At 55.0% G+C, this 14,729-nt stretch overlaps 1 protein-coding gene across 2 annotated transcripts in view; it reads left to right on the top strand.

The window, feature by feature from the left end:
- Fer1l6 (fer-1 like family member 6) overlaps window positions 1–14,729 on the top strand; it is a 158,206-nt gene that overhangs the window by 91,765 nt on the left and 51,712 nt on the right. For both annotated transcript variants that reach the window (XM_040730441.1, XM_040730440.1), the window contains one exon: window positions 11,887–12,021. In XM_040730441.1, coding sequence (XP_040586375.1) covers window positions 11,887–12,021 — 135 coding nt within the window. The remainder of the gene's footprint in view (window positions 1–11,886; window positions 12,022–14,729) is intronic.

The raw sequence follows: 14,729 nt of genomic DNA on the forward strand, positions 1-14,729 counted from the left end.
AACACAGCAGCAGGGCCGGGGAGAGAAAGATGAGGCTCACCCGCCCGTTGCATCTCCCAGCCGGCTGCCATCCAGAGGGAGACGCCGGTGTGCGCCAGGAGACACGGGCACGGAAGGCTCAGTGGTCCCCTGCAGCCGGTGTCCTGAAGCAGATGGACAAGTCTTAAAGCTAAGACAAGGGTAGAAAAGGTGTCTGCTGAGCCCCGACACCTGCGGGAGTGCCAGGCGGAGGGCAGAGAGGGACAAGAAAGGAGAAGTCGGTTTCCACAGCGAGCGCTCCCGAGACTCAGAGTCTATCATTGCCTCAGGGATCTGCTGGGGGTGGGGAAAGGCTGTGGCTTTCGGGTCAGGAAGCTCTAACCTTGCACCTAGCAGCTGGGGGCTTGTTACCAAAGCTTCAAGCCCTGTCCCCTCGGAGAACCCCATTGGTGACAGGCGCGGTGTCACAGGAGACGGTGGCTTCCCCTGCTTCCTTCCCGCGCTAGCTGGGAAAAGCGTTCCTGGGTCAGCACAAATCCTGCAGGAGGATGTCCTCTCACTCCGTGGCAGTCACCAGAGCCTCAGCTGCTCTCTAGCTGTGGTCTGGGGAAGGGTGGGAGCGTATGGAATTGGCCGTCTCAGAGACGTAGGATGCAGAGAGACACGAGGTCGCCTCCCGGGTCGTCGACTCTGCAGCCGTGCGTCTCACTAGACCCTAGTTCCATAGGTCTAAAACAGAGGACGAGAAACGTCGAGTGTATAAACGCCTGACGAATGGCGGCCATTGCATTGGCTGCTGTCAAGAGGGTACACCATGGCCCTGTTGATGGATTCCACGGAGATGGCGGGCGGGGCGACCCTCCTCCTGCGTAAGGTGCAGTCAGGCGTAGATGTGGTCCTCCACACAGGCAGGCTGGTCGCTCTGCGCTAAGCGCTGTGTGCATGGCTGTGTGCGCAGAGGCCTCCAGGCGCGCTGGGAGAGACGGCTCCCTTCTGTCTCAGAGGCAGTGTGGAGAAGTTGTCTCCGTCCTCGCCCACTTTCTGATGGGAACAACAAGACCCTCCTCTTGGCTGGCGTTTGGGAGGACACAGCAGGGACTTGCACGTAAGGTCCTGGAGCTCGGCCAGGAGAGAGCACTGCCTGTCAGGGGCTTGCCGGGCAAGCACCACGGCCTGAGCTTACTGCCAGAACCGCGGTAAAGCCAAGGTGGTGGCGCACACCCCAGTGCTGGCTGTGGGGAATCGAAGGGACATGGGCAGATCGCTGGGGCTCACCGACTCGCCAGCCAGTCCCTAGGCCAGTGAGAGGGACTTGTCTCAGAATCAAGACAGACGGACTCTGAGCCGTGAAACCAGGGGCTACCTTCCGGCCGCCACACACATGCACACGTACACACAGAGCTGTGCGTCCCCTACAAACATGTATGCACTCCACACACACACCCAGCACACAGCTGTAGAGCTCTGTTGCCCCAGTCCAAATCCACTATCATGATGGCCGCCATGCCCAAACCAGAGCCGTCTCAGAGTTAGAGCCAGGGGCCGCCCACTTGCCTCCACCGTGCACTTCCAGGCCCTCAAGTCGACCCTGGAGTCTGTGTGAGCTCACCAGACTGCTCGGAGCCTTCCCGCTGGTTTCATCTGCATGCAGCAAGCCCGATTCACTTAGATCCATATCTCCAAGGCACACATGGACTTTGCTTACAAAATAATCATCGAGAGGGAAATTAGTTTCTGCTGAACCCCGGATCTGCCTCTAATTTACAGCCAGGGGCCCAAATTTTTGCAAATAATAACAGCTGCCACTTCCTCAAGGCTCTCACGTGCCAGACACAACAACAAGCCTTCTGTGTACATTGCTCACCACCCCACACTGGAATATGGGGACTGAGGGTCTGGTCTGTGGTGCCTGAGGGCCTGGTCTGTGGTGACTGAGGGCCTGGTCTGTGGTGACTGAGGGCCTGGTCTGTGACTGAGGGCCTGGTCTGTGGTGACTGAGTGCCTGGTCTGTGGTGACTGAGGCCCTGGTCTGTGGTGACTGAGGGTCTGGTCTGTGACTGAGGGCCTGGTCTGTGGTGACTGAGGGCCTGATCTGTGACTGAGGGCCTGGTCTGTGGTGACTGAGGGTCTGGTCTGTGGTGACTGAGGGTCTGGTCTGTGACTGAGGGCCTGGTCTGTGGTGACTGAGGGCCTGGTCTGTGACTGAGGGCCTGGTCTGTGGTGAATGAGGGCCTGGTCTGTGACTGAGGGCCTGGTCTGTGACTGAGGGCCTGGTCTGTGGTGACTGAGGGCCTGGTCTGTGGTGACTGAGGGCCTGGTCTGTGGTGACTGAGGGTCTGGTCTGTGACTGAGGGTCTGGTCTGTGGTGACTGAGGGCCGGGTCTGTGACTGAGGGCCTGGTCTGTGGTGACTGAGGGCCTGGTCTGTGGTGACTGAGGGCCTGGTCTGTGACTGAGGTACTGGTCTGTGACTGAGGGCATGGTCTGTGGTGACTGAGGGCCTGGTCTGTGACTGAGGGCCTGGTCTGTGGTGACTGAGGGCCTGGTCTGTGACTGAGGGCCTGGTCTGTGGTGACTGAGGGCCTGGTCTGTGGTGACTGAGGGCCTGGTCTGTGACTGAGGGCCTGGTCTGTGGTGACTGAGGGCCTGGTCTGTGGTGACTGAGGGTCTGGTCTGTGGTGACTGAGGGCCTGGTCTGTGATTACTGAGGGCCTGGTCTGTGACTGAGGGCCTGGTCTGTGGTGACTGAGGGCCTGGTCTGTGACTGAGGGCCTGGTCTGTGGTGACTGAGGGTCTGGAGTGGTGACTGAGGGCCTGGTCTGTGACTGAGGGTCTGGTCTGTGACTGAGGGCCTGGTCTGTGGTGACTGAGGGCCTGCTCTGTGGTGACTGAGGGCCTGGTCTGTGGTGATTGAGGGTCTGGTCTGTGACTTAGGGCCTGGTCTGTGGTGACTGAGGGCCTGGTCTGTGGTGACTGAGGGCCTGGTCTGTGACTGAGGGCCTGGTCTGTGGTGACTGAGGGTCTGGTCTGTGGTGACTGAGGGCCTGGTCTGTGGTGACTGAGGGCCTGGTCTGTGGTGACGGAGGGCCTGGTCTGTGGTGACTGAGGGCCTGGTCTGTGGTGACTGAGGGCCTGGTCTGTGATTACTGAGGGCCTGGTCTGTGGTGACTGAGGGTCTGGTCTGTGGTGACTGAGGTCCTGGTCTGTGGTGACTGAGGGTCTGGTCTGTGACTGAGGGCCTGGTCTGTGGTGACTGAGGGTCTGGTCTGTGGTGACTGAGGGTCTGGTCTGTGGTGACTGAGGGTCTGGTCTGTGGTGACTGAGGATCTGGTCTGTGGTGACTGAGGGCCTGGTCTGTGGTGATTGAGGGCCTGGTCTGTGACTTAGGGCCTGGTCTGTGACTGAGGGCCTGGTCTGTGGTGACTGAGGGCCTGCTCTGTGGTGACTGAGGGCCTGGTCTGTGGTGACTGAGGGCCTGGTCTGTGACTGAGGGCCTGGTCTATGGTGACTGAGGGCCTGGTCTGTGGTGACTGAGGGTCTGGTCTGTGGTGACTGAGGGCCTGGTCTGTGACTGAGGGCCTGGTCTGTGACCTAAGGCCTGGTCTGTGACTGAGGGCCTGGTCTGTGGTGACTGAGGGCCTGCTCTGTGGTGACTGAGGGCCTGGTCTGTGGTGACTGAGGGCCTGGTCTGTGACTGAGGGCCTGGTCTATGGTGACTGAGGGCCTGGTCTGTGGTGACTGAGGGTCTGGTCTGTGGTGACTGAGGGCCTGGTCTGTGGTGACTGAGGGCCTGGTCTGTGGTGATTAAGGGCCTGGTCTGTGGTGACTGAGGGCCTGGTCTGTGGTGACTGAGGGCCTGGTCTGTTGTGACTGAGGGCCTGGTCTGTTGTGACTGAGGGTCTGGTCTGTGGTGACTGAGGGTCTGGTCTGTGGTGACTGAGGGCCTGGTCTGTGGTGACTGAGGGCCTGGTCTGTGGTGACTGAGGGCCTGGTCTGTGGTGACTGAGGGCCTGGTATGTGGTGACTGAGGGCCTGGTCTGTGGTGACTGAGGGCCTGGTCTGTGGTGACTGAGGGCCTGGTCTGTGGTGACTGAGGGCATGGTCTGTGGTGACTGAGGGCCTGGTCTGTGGTGACTGAGGGCCTGGTCTGTGGTGACTGAGGGCCTGGTCTGTGATTACTGAGGGCCTGGTCTGTGGTGACTGAGGGCCTGGTCTGTGGTGACTGAGGGTCTGGTCTGTGACTGAGGGTCTGGTCTGTGACTGAGGGCCTGGTCTGTGACTGAGAGTCCTGGCCTGTGGTGACTGAGGGCCTGGTCTGTGGTGACTGAGGCCCTGGTCTGTGGTGACTGAGGGCCTGGTCTGTGGTGACTGAGGGCCTGGTCTGTGACTGAGGGCCTGGTCTGTGACTGAGGGCCTGGTCTGTGGTGACTGAGGGCCTGGTCTGTGATTACTGAGGGCCTGGTCTGTGACTGAGGGCCTGGTCTGTGGTGACTGAGGGTCTGGTCTGTGGTGACTGAGGGCCTGGTCTGTGACTGAGGGCCTGGTCTGTGGTGACTGAGGGTCTGGAGTGGTGACTGAGGGCCTGGTCTGTGACTGAGGGTCTGGTCTGTGGTGACTGAGGGCCTGGTCTGTGGTGACTGAGGGCCTGGTCTGTGACTGAGGGCCTGGTCTGTGATGACTGAGGGCCTGGTCTGTGACTGAGGTCTGGTCTGTGGTGACTGAGGACCTGGTCTGTGGTGACTGAGGGCCTGGTCTGTGGTGACTGAGGGCCTGGTCTGTGACTGAGGGCCTGGTCTGTGGTGACTGAGGGCCTGGTCTGTGGTGACTCAGGGTCTGGTCTGTGACTGAGGGCCTGGTCTGTGACTGAGGGCCTGGTCTGTGGTGACTGAGGGTCTGGTCTGTGACTGAGGGCCTGGTCTGTGGTGACTGAGGGCCTGGTCTGTGGTGACTGAGGGCCTGGTCTGTGGTGACTGAGGGCCTGGTCTGTGGTGACTGAGGGCCTGGTCTGTGACTGAGGGTGACTGAGGGTCTCTGTGGTGACTGAGGACCTGGTCTGTGACTGAGAGTCCTGGCCTGTGGTGACTGAGGGCCTGGTCTGTGACTGAGGGTCTGGTCTGTGGTGACTGAGGACCTGGTCTGTGGTGACTGAGGGCCTGGTCTGTGACTGAGGCCCTGGTCTGTGGTGACTGAGGGCCTGGTCTGTGGTGACTGAGGGCCTGGTCTGTGACTGAGGGCCTGGTCTGTGACTGAGGGCCTGGTCTGTGGTGACTGAGGGTCTGGTCTGTGGTGACTGAGGGCCTGGTCTGTGACTGAGGGCCTGGTCTGTGACTGAGGGCCTGGTCTGTGGTGACTGAGGGTCTGGTCTGTGGTGACTGAGGGCCTGGTCTGTGACTGAGGGCCTGGTCTGTGGTGACTGAGGCCCTGGTCTGTGGTGACTGAGGGCCTGGTCTGTGGTGACTGAGGGCCTGGTCTGTTGTGACTGAGGGCCTGGTCTGTGACTGAGGGCCTGGTCTGTGACTGAGGGTCTGGTCTGTGGTGACTGAGGGTCTGGTCTGTGGTGACTGAGGGCCTGGTCTGTGGTGACTGAGGGCCTGGTCTGTGGTGACTGAGGGCCTGGTCTGTGGTGACTGAGGGCCTGGTCTATGGTGACTGAGGGCCTGGTCTGTGGTGACTGAGGGTCTGGTCTGTGGTGACTGAGGGTCTGGTCTGTGACTGAGGCCCTGGTCTGTGGTTACTGAGGACCTGGTCTGTGATGACTGAGGGTCTGGTCTGTGGTGACTGAGGACCTGGTCTGTGGTGACTGAGGGCCTGGTCTGTGGTGACTGAGGGTCTGGTCTGTGGTGACTGAGGGCCTGGTCTGTGACTGAGGGCCTGGTCTGTGATGACTGAGGGCCTGGTCTGTGGTGACTGAGGGCCTGCTCTGTGGTGACTGAGGGTCTGGTCTATGGTGACTGAGGGTCTGGTCTGTGGTGACTGAGGGCCTGGTCTGTGGTGACTTAGGGCCTGGTCTATGGTGACTGAGGGCCTGGTCTGTGACTGAGGGCCTGGTCTGTGGTGACTGAGGGCCTGGTCTATGGTGACTGAGGGCTTGGTCTGTGACTGAGGGCCTGGTCTGTGGTGACTGAGGGCCTGGTCTGTGGTGACTGAGGGTCTGGTCTGTGGTGACTGAGGGCCTGGTCTGTGGTGACTGAGGGTCTGGTCTGTGGTGATTGAGGGTCTGGTCTGTGGTGACTGAGGGCCTGGTCTGTGGTGACTGAGGGTCTGGTCTGTGGTGACTGAGGGTCTCTGTGGTGACTGAGGGTCTGGTCTGTGGTGACTGAGGGCCTGGTCTGTGGTGACTGAGGGCCTGGTCTGTGACTGAGGGTGACTGAGGGTCTCTGTGGTGACTGAGGGCCTGGTCTGTGGTGACTGAGGCCCTGGTCTGTGGTGACTGAGGGCCTGGTCTGTGACTGAGGGCCTGGTCTGTGACTGAGGGCCTGGTCTGTGGTGACTAAGGGCCTGGTCTGTGACTGAGGGTCTGGTCTGTGGTGACTGAGGGCCTGGTCTGTGACTGAGGGCCTGGTCTGTGGTGACTAAGGGCCTGGTCTGTGACTGAGGGTCTGGTCTGTGGTGACTGAGGGCCTGGTCTGTGACTGAGGGCCTGGTCTGTGACTGAGAGTCCTGGCCTGTGGTGACTGAGGGCCTGGTCTGTGACTGAGGGTCTGGTCTGTGGTGACTGAGGGCCTGGTCTGTGGTGACTGAGGGCCTGGTCTGTGGTGACTGAGGGCCTGGTCTGTGACTGAGGGCCTGGTCTGTGGTGACTGAGGGCCTGGTCTGTGACTGAGGGCCTGGTCTGTGGTGACTGAGGGCCTGGTCTGTGGTGACTGAGGGCCTGGTCTGTGACTGAGGGCCTGGTCTGTGGTGACTGAGGGCCTGGTCTGTGGTGACTGAGGCCCTGGTCTGTGGTGACTGAGGGCCTGGTCTGTGGTGACTGAGGGCCTGGTCTGTGGTGACTGAGGGCCTGGTCTGTGGTGACTGAGGGTCTGGTCTGTGGTGACTGAATGCCTGGTCTGTGACTGAGGGCCTGGTCTGTGGTGACTTAGGGCCTGGTCTGTGGTGACTGAGGGCCTGGTCTGTTGTGACTGAGGGCCTGGTCTGTGGTGACTGAGGGCCTGGTCTGTGACTGAGGGCCTGGTCTGTGACTGAGGCCCTGGTCTGTGGTGACTGAGGGCCTGGTCTGTGACTGAGGGCCTGGTCTGTGGTGACTGAGGGCCTGGTCTGTGACTGAGGCCTGGTCTGTGATGACTGAGGGCCTGGTCTGTGACTGAGGGCCTGGTCTGTGGTGACCGAGGGCCTGGTCTGTGACTGAGGGCCTGGTCTGTGGTGACTGAGGGCCTGGTCTGTGGTGACTGAGGGCCTGGTCTGTGGTGACTGAGGGCCTGGTCTGTGACTGAGGGCCTGGTCTGTGACTTAGGGTCTGGTCTGTGACTGAGGTCTTGGTCTGTTACTGAGGGCCTGGTCTGTGATGACTGAGGGCATGGTCTGTGACTGAGGGCCTGGTCTGTGGTGACTGAGGGCCTGGTCTGTGACTGAGGGCCTGGTCTGTGGTGACTGAGGGTCTGGTCTGTGGTGACTGAGGGCCTGGTCTGTGGTGACTGAGGGCCTGGTCTGTGACTGAGGGCCTGGTCTGTGGTGACTGAGGGCCTGGTCTGTGGTGACTGGCAGGCCTCCTTCACACTTCTCCTGAAGAAAGCTGAGTATGAGGCCCTGCAAGCCCAGCTGAGGCTGGTTTTCACAGTTCGCACTCATGCTGACTGGCCCTGGTTCCCAGGAGGACTGAGCACCTGGAGTGTAGAAGAGCAACGTGCACATCCGTCCCTTGCAAAGATGTCTGGGATGTCCAACGTTTGCAGACACTGCGGAGAAGGAGGACTGAAGCATAAAGAAAGGGCAGAAATCTACAGAGGAAGGGTTTGAGGGTGACGAGGAGGGGAGTTCGGGGTATGCAGGACGCCTGACAGGAAGTGAAGGAGGGCGGAGCCCCTGGACGCAGAGGTCATTAAAGCTGGGGCTCCCAACAAGGAGACTGGTGCTCATTCCTGAAGACACGTGTGCTTAGACAAAGTCACCCAGGCTGTCATGGAGAAGGCGGTTAGGGGAGTGTGTGTGCATGAGTCGTGAGTGTGTATGTATATGTGTGTGAGCACACAAGTGTGTGAGTGTGTGTGAGTGTGTGTGAGTGTGTGAGTATGTGCATGTATATGTGTGTGAGTACACAAGTGTGTGAGTGTGTGTGAGTGTGTGTGAGTGTGTGCATGTGCACTTGTATGAGTGCGTGTATGTGTATGTGTGTGAGTACACACATGTGTGTGTGAGTGTGAGTTGTGCATATGCACATGTGGGAGCGTGTATGTGTAAGTGTGTGTGAGTTTGTGTGCATGCAAGAGTGTGTGTGAGCATGCACATGTGTGTATGTGTGAGTGTGTGTCTGTGTGAGCATTTGTGAATATGTGTGTGTACATGCACGTGTGAGTGTGTATGTGTGTGAGTGTGTGAGTGTGTGCACATGTGTGAGTGTGTGTATGTTTGTGTGAGTTTGTGTGCATGCGTGAATGTGTCTGAGCATGCAGGTGTGTATATGTGTGTGAGTGTGTGTGTGAGCATGTGTGAATATGTGAGTGTGTGAGTTTGTATGTGTGTGAGTACGCACATGTGTGTGAGTGTGTATGTGTATGTGTGAGTGTGTGCACATGCACATGTGTGAGTGTGTGTATGTGTGTGTAAGTTTGTGTGCATGTGTGAGTGTGTATATGTGTATGTGTGTGTGAGTTTGTGTGCATGTGTGAGTGTGAATGTGTGTCTGTATGAGCATTGTGAATATATGTGAGTGTTAGAGTGTGTTTGAGTGTGTATATGTGTGTGAGTACGCACATGTGTGAGTGTGAGAGTGTGAGTGTGAGAGTGTGAGTGTATATGTGTGTGTACACACATGTGTGTGAGTGTGTGCGTATGCACATGTGTGAGTGTGTGTATGTTTGTGTGTGTGTATGTGTGCGTGAATGTGTGTGAGCATGCACATGTGTGAGTGTGTGTGAGTTTGTGTGCATGCGTGAGTGTGTCTGAGCATGAACGTGTGTGTATGTGTGTGTATGTGTGAGTGTGTGTGAGCATGCACATGTGTGAGTGTGTGATTTGTGTGCATGCGTGTGTCTGAGCATGCACGTGTGTGTATGTATGTGCATGTGTATGAGCATGCACATATGTGAGTGTGTGTGAGTTGTGTGCATGAGTGTGTCTGAGCATGCACGTGTGTTTATGTGTGTGATTTGTGTGCATGTGTGAGTGTGTCTGAGCATGCACGTGTGTGTATGTGTGAGTGTGCGTATGTGTGAGTGTGTGTGAGTTTGTGTGCATGTGTATGTGTGTGCATGTGTGTGTATGTTTGTGTGTATGTGTGTGTGTGCATGTGTGAGTGTGTGTATGTGTGAGTGTGTGTGCATGCACATGTGTGAGTATGTGTATGTGTGAGTGTGTGTGAGTTTGTGTGCATGTGTGAGTGTGTGTATGTGTGTATGCGTGAGTGTGTGTATGTGTGAGTGTGTGTATGTGTGAGTGTGTGTGAGTTTGTGTGCATGTGTGAGTGTGTGTGTCATGTAAGGATTAGGCAGCAGACTTGACAGATATTATGCAGTGGCGTTTCCACCTGCGCTCTGCTCCTGAGCCACTCCCCAGCCCCGTGTGTGCTCACATGTAAGCAAATATGAACTGAGATGGAGAACGCTTAGAGAGGGCAGCGAGTGTTCACTGAGCACCTGCTGTTTGCCAGGCAGTGACTGTTGTTTACCCCAGACAAGACGGGTGTTAGCCACTTAAAGAAGGGGACCCAGGGCGTGGAGATGCTACGTCACCTGTGCAAGCCGGTCACCGGGTGGTTAATTAAGCCCGCCTCCAGTTAGAGGTTTTGCTGCTACTGCTGTATTCTTTCCGGGACAGCTGACTAGCTGTCCACAGTGATAGCTGAGTCCTACCCTGAGTTCAAATGAGCTTTCAACCCAGGTCGGTGCACAGTCCCTGGGGGAAGCCCCTAAGAAACAAAACAGACCGTGGGGAGTTAAGCAAAGGAGTGAGAGACTTCTGTTTGGGTGACATCTTACACGTGGTGGCCACTTAAAGAACAAGTGAGTGCCGGCCCACCCATGCAAATGGGTGTGGATCACCCGCTCCGCAGACGTCGTGGTCTGGCACCCTGGAGGCACGTGGCGAATGAGCGGGGAACGGGTGCTGACCTCTAGAATATTGTTCAATGCATTTCCAGCCACACGGGAAGGAGGCGATTCAAACACCTCTGTAGGGAGGGTGCTGTGGAGACAACAGACTGTTCTGACCCTACACTGTCAGTCAGGCAGAGAGATCAGCCGCCTGTTCAAAAGCAACACAAAGCACACAGCGTTGCATCGCATCGGCATCACCCCCATTGATCGGTTGGTTGACCCTTGCTCTTTTGATATCAGAAAAGCGAGATGTTTCAGAAGCATTCTAAAACCTCACTGCATCTGACGCATGAAATAGCCTAAACTAAGAACTCAAGTAGAGTGCAGGCACACAATACTTTTGCGGCTTACATAAAGAGTAATAAAGCTATTCTTCCGGAACCACAGTGCCAACAATTTAACTGAGCTGGCAGCTTTATGTAAGACTGAGGGTTAGCGCAGGCCAGTTCTTCCTTCCAGCCCCCCTGGAGTAGGCAGTGGCGGGTAAGGTACAGTTCTGAGGTGCTGTGGAAATTTCCCCAGGCCCCAGCAGCTGCTGAACACGTTCTCTTATGAAACCCAGTTGACTGCACGGCTTGGGAGAGCCATGACCACGGGCTCTTCCCAGCAGAAGCTTCACAGATTGATGGGGTAGTGTCTGCCCAGGTGCGGGACCACCTACCCTGCAAACACCTCTGTGAAACCGGTCTCTTTCCAAATGTCTAAGAAACAGAGACGGGAATTCAGATTTAAATACCACTCTCCCTTCTGAAGGGAGCGGTCTGGGAGGAAGTCAATGGCCAGTTCTCACGAGCCCCTGATGGTTCTGGACCAGCTCTTCAAGCTACCATCCTTCCTTGACTCTTAGTTCCTCCATCTGTACGATGGGTACAGTCCACTACCAATGGCTGCCATAGCAACTCCCTTGAAAGAAAGATGTCATGTCAAATGGTGAGGGAAGATTCTGGTCTCTTCAGAGCAGCCAGTGAGTAGCTGTAGACTTCCACATAAAGTACGTGATATTTGAAAGTCAATGTTAGGGCCCTTGATGACAGGATTATGTTTGACCTGCCCACCCCCCATTCTCAGTGGAAAGATCCCTAAAGTGGTGACGTCAGTGGTGTCCGCCTGTGAAAGCGGACGATCCAGGTGGAATTTCAGTTTATCCTCTGTAGCCTCTGGACATGTGAACCTGTTCCGTGGCCTTTAATGTGCATGTAAATAACTCTACCCAGAATGAGTCTGAGGTTTGAACGAGACAGTACCTGCACCGTGCTACAGGTAACACTCAACAAAGGGCAGCCGATGCCATCATAGCACCACGGCAAATTAAAATTATTCATGCAAATAGGAGATTAAGCAGCACTCCACTAATAAAACATCACGAATACACAGTTTTCTGGAGACTGTGAATTTGCGTTCCCCCAGCCTTTAATAAACAGTCGTCAAGCCGGGCGGTGGTGGTGCACACCTTTAATCCCAGCACTCGGGAGGCAGAGGCAGGCGGATCTCTGTGAGTTTGAGGCTGGGCTGGACCGACAGCCTCCAAAACGATACAGAGAAACCCTGTCTCGTAAAACCAAAAAATAAATAAATAAACAGTCGCCACGGGGTCTCCTTGCCCTCCGTGTGTCTGCTGAAAACCTCAGCTAAATGGTTCCTGTGCTGTTTTCTTCCAGATCATTTCTCAGACGCTGTCTCCTACCTGGAACCAGATGCTTCTCTTCAATGAGTTGGTTTTGCATGGCGAGGAGAGGGAGCTGGCAGAGTCCCCACCCCTAGTGGTGGTGGAACTCTATGACAGTGATGCCGTGGTAAGTGTCACCAGGCAACATTGACTGCACCTTCTTCCAAATGCTCTACTGCAGGAACTGACTTGAAGGTCAGTGACACCCTGGCACCGTGAGTGGCCAGGACCCGGTGGTGGCTGTCATGCCAGCGCACTGGGACATACAGAACTGTGTTGATTATCGCTGGGTTTTCTTTCCCGCCAGGCTCCTCCCCCCTTCAGCCCCAAATAAGCACACAAAGATTTACACTAATTCTTAAACTGTTGGCTGGTGGCTAGGGCTTCTTATTGGCTAGCTCTGTCTTATTAACCCATTTCTATTAACCTATGTATTTCCACATGGTCTTCACTTACCAGAGAATGCCCTGGCCTGTTTCTCCTTTGGCTGGCTACATGGCAACTCTTTCTGGCGCTTATCTGCCTACCCTTCCCCGAATTCTCCTCGTCTCCTAGCCCCGCCTATCTTCCTGCCTCTATCGGTCAAACAGTGTTTTACTCGTCAACCAATAAGAGAAACATGTATACGGAAGGGTGTCCCCCACCAGTTGATGACAGTCACTGCTTTATTTAGGGTCTGCTCTTTAGAATTCCCTCTATATTATAATGAAAATTGCATCAAATCAACAAAATTTAGTCAACACCCACTTCTGTAGGAATGTGGAGCTTGCTTAAGGTAACCTGCATCTACCACAACCCCCCAGCTGGTCCCATGTTTCTGCTGTTTACTGCTCCAAGCCTTTTGCGGACAGCTCTGTGTTGCTCTCATCTATCGGGCGGGAAATGCATGGTTAGTCTTCACTGATTCAGCCTTGGAACCGGGTTGCTTCTTTTACCTGCTGGGCCTGCAACAGTGTCTTCATCACAGCTCTCTTTGGTGATGAACCAAACCTCTCCAGAGACGTTTGTGCTCTGAAGTCTTAGGTAACCCCCAAAGCTGACTGGTGAGTTTAAGTGACTGTGGCGAGCATTCTTCTCTAAGTTAAGAAATCTGCAATGAATGACAAAGCTTTATTTCTTTTCTTTGACATTTCTGTCTCCTCAGGAAGCTCAGATCTATAAAGTTCAAAAGATGCTCTGAGAGGTTTTTCCCAAGCCTCCTCACCTCAGTGTGCTCCAGATAGCCCTGTGGTGGGCCAGGGTCAGGGAGCAAACAGGATTCGAGAGTCACAAGGATTTCAAGTACCATGGGAACCTGCCTTCTTGCTCTCTATGAAGGAGGACAGATCTAGAAAGTTCGAATGCCTAGTGAGAGGCAGAGTCAGGACTGGAACGTGCAGCCCCTGTGTCTACTCCTTCATGTACAGTTGGTGGCAGCAAGTGTGGCATCCCCTTCCTCCACCCCTCCATTGCTGCTGAATGTATTTCATTTCCCTGCTCAGCATGCGGGACAGATTTTCTGGAAGAAGACCCACAAAGTAAACACCCTTTCACTCTTCTTCATCAGAATACTAGTCCCACCATAAGTGTTTGTTTTCTATTTGAAAAGGAATCCATCATCTCTGGAGGTTTTTGCTACCCTAGCCTGCTAGCTGTTATACTGCCCACCACTACCCTACTTCCTTTCCATTTCCTTTCCGGATCCCCACTCAATGAGGCCCCTTTCTTCACACACACGCACACACAGACAGACACACACAGACAGACACATGCACACACACAGACACACACAGATACACACACACACACACACACATATATACACACACACACATCAAATCCAGATAATGCTTTAAAATATAAAGGAAAAGGGATTGTGGGAAAGAAAGATGATACAGAAAGTTTGTGCTTTCCTCCTGGAGAAATATGGGGAGGCATGCATAAAATTATGTGTCTGGGCTACAGCTAACATTAGCCTAAAATATGATAGTCAGATTGTTATAATAGAACTCTTCTGGCCCAGGTTCCCAGTCTAGAACTATCTCTCATTCTCCAGTGGCTTGTGATCCATGAGTATTGACTGGCACCATAAGAAACACATTCACATTTGGCAATTTATTTGCTTGGGTTTAAGCTCCCATTTCCAGGGCTCATTTGAGTTAGCCATGCCTCATGAGAATGATTAACAGACTAATTATTAAGCGCAACACTCATTTTATACCAAGCTGCCCTGACTCCTCCCGTTCTCCCACCGGATGCCATTGGGCATCACCAGGTGGTTTTGCTTGTTGCCAAGTGTGACTGAGCCAAAGCCTTGTTCCCTCCCTCCCTGGTGACACTGGAAGTGCTGGCTTCTGAACCCGAAGGCAGTAATGTAGCATGGCTGCTAAAACCCGACCTAAAACGGAACAGAAGATGGGCACTGTCCTCAGACTAAGCAGATCATGTCTACCAGCTGCCGCTCAGCAGTTACCTGCTCAGCGGGTTCCCAGGCTAGAGAGCGCAGTGGTGAAGAGAGCAGGGAGTCCCATACAAGCAGAACACACACTCTCGTGATCCCGGAGATAAGCAGCAAAGCAGAGAAGCTGCTGTAGCTCCTGCCTCTCCTGGAGGAGCATGGACCCGAGAGCTGGCTTGGGGAAGAGGCAGGGGCCATCCGTAGCTCTTAAAGTCCATACCTGTGCATGCATACAGAGGAATTTCCCCCTTTTACTGCCTCACTTAAACATACTGACCTCAGTAATCACCGTTACCACCAGTATCAATATTCCATTGCTATGGATTGAGCACACAATGCAAATGATATATGAGATTACATCAATTCTTACGATGTCATGAACAGAAACAAGCTTCAGC

The sequence above is a fragment of the Mesocricetus auratus genome, unplaced genomic scaffold (genome assembly GCF_017639785.1).
Source record: "Mesocricetus auratus isolate SY011 unplaced genomic scaffold, BCM_Maur_2.0 Super-Scaffold_100023, whole genome shotgun sequence".
Taxonomy (NCBI): Eukaryota; Metazoa; Chordata; class Mammalia; order Rodentia; family Cricetidae; genus Mesocricetus; species Mesocricetus auratus.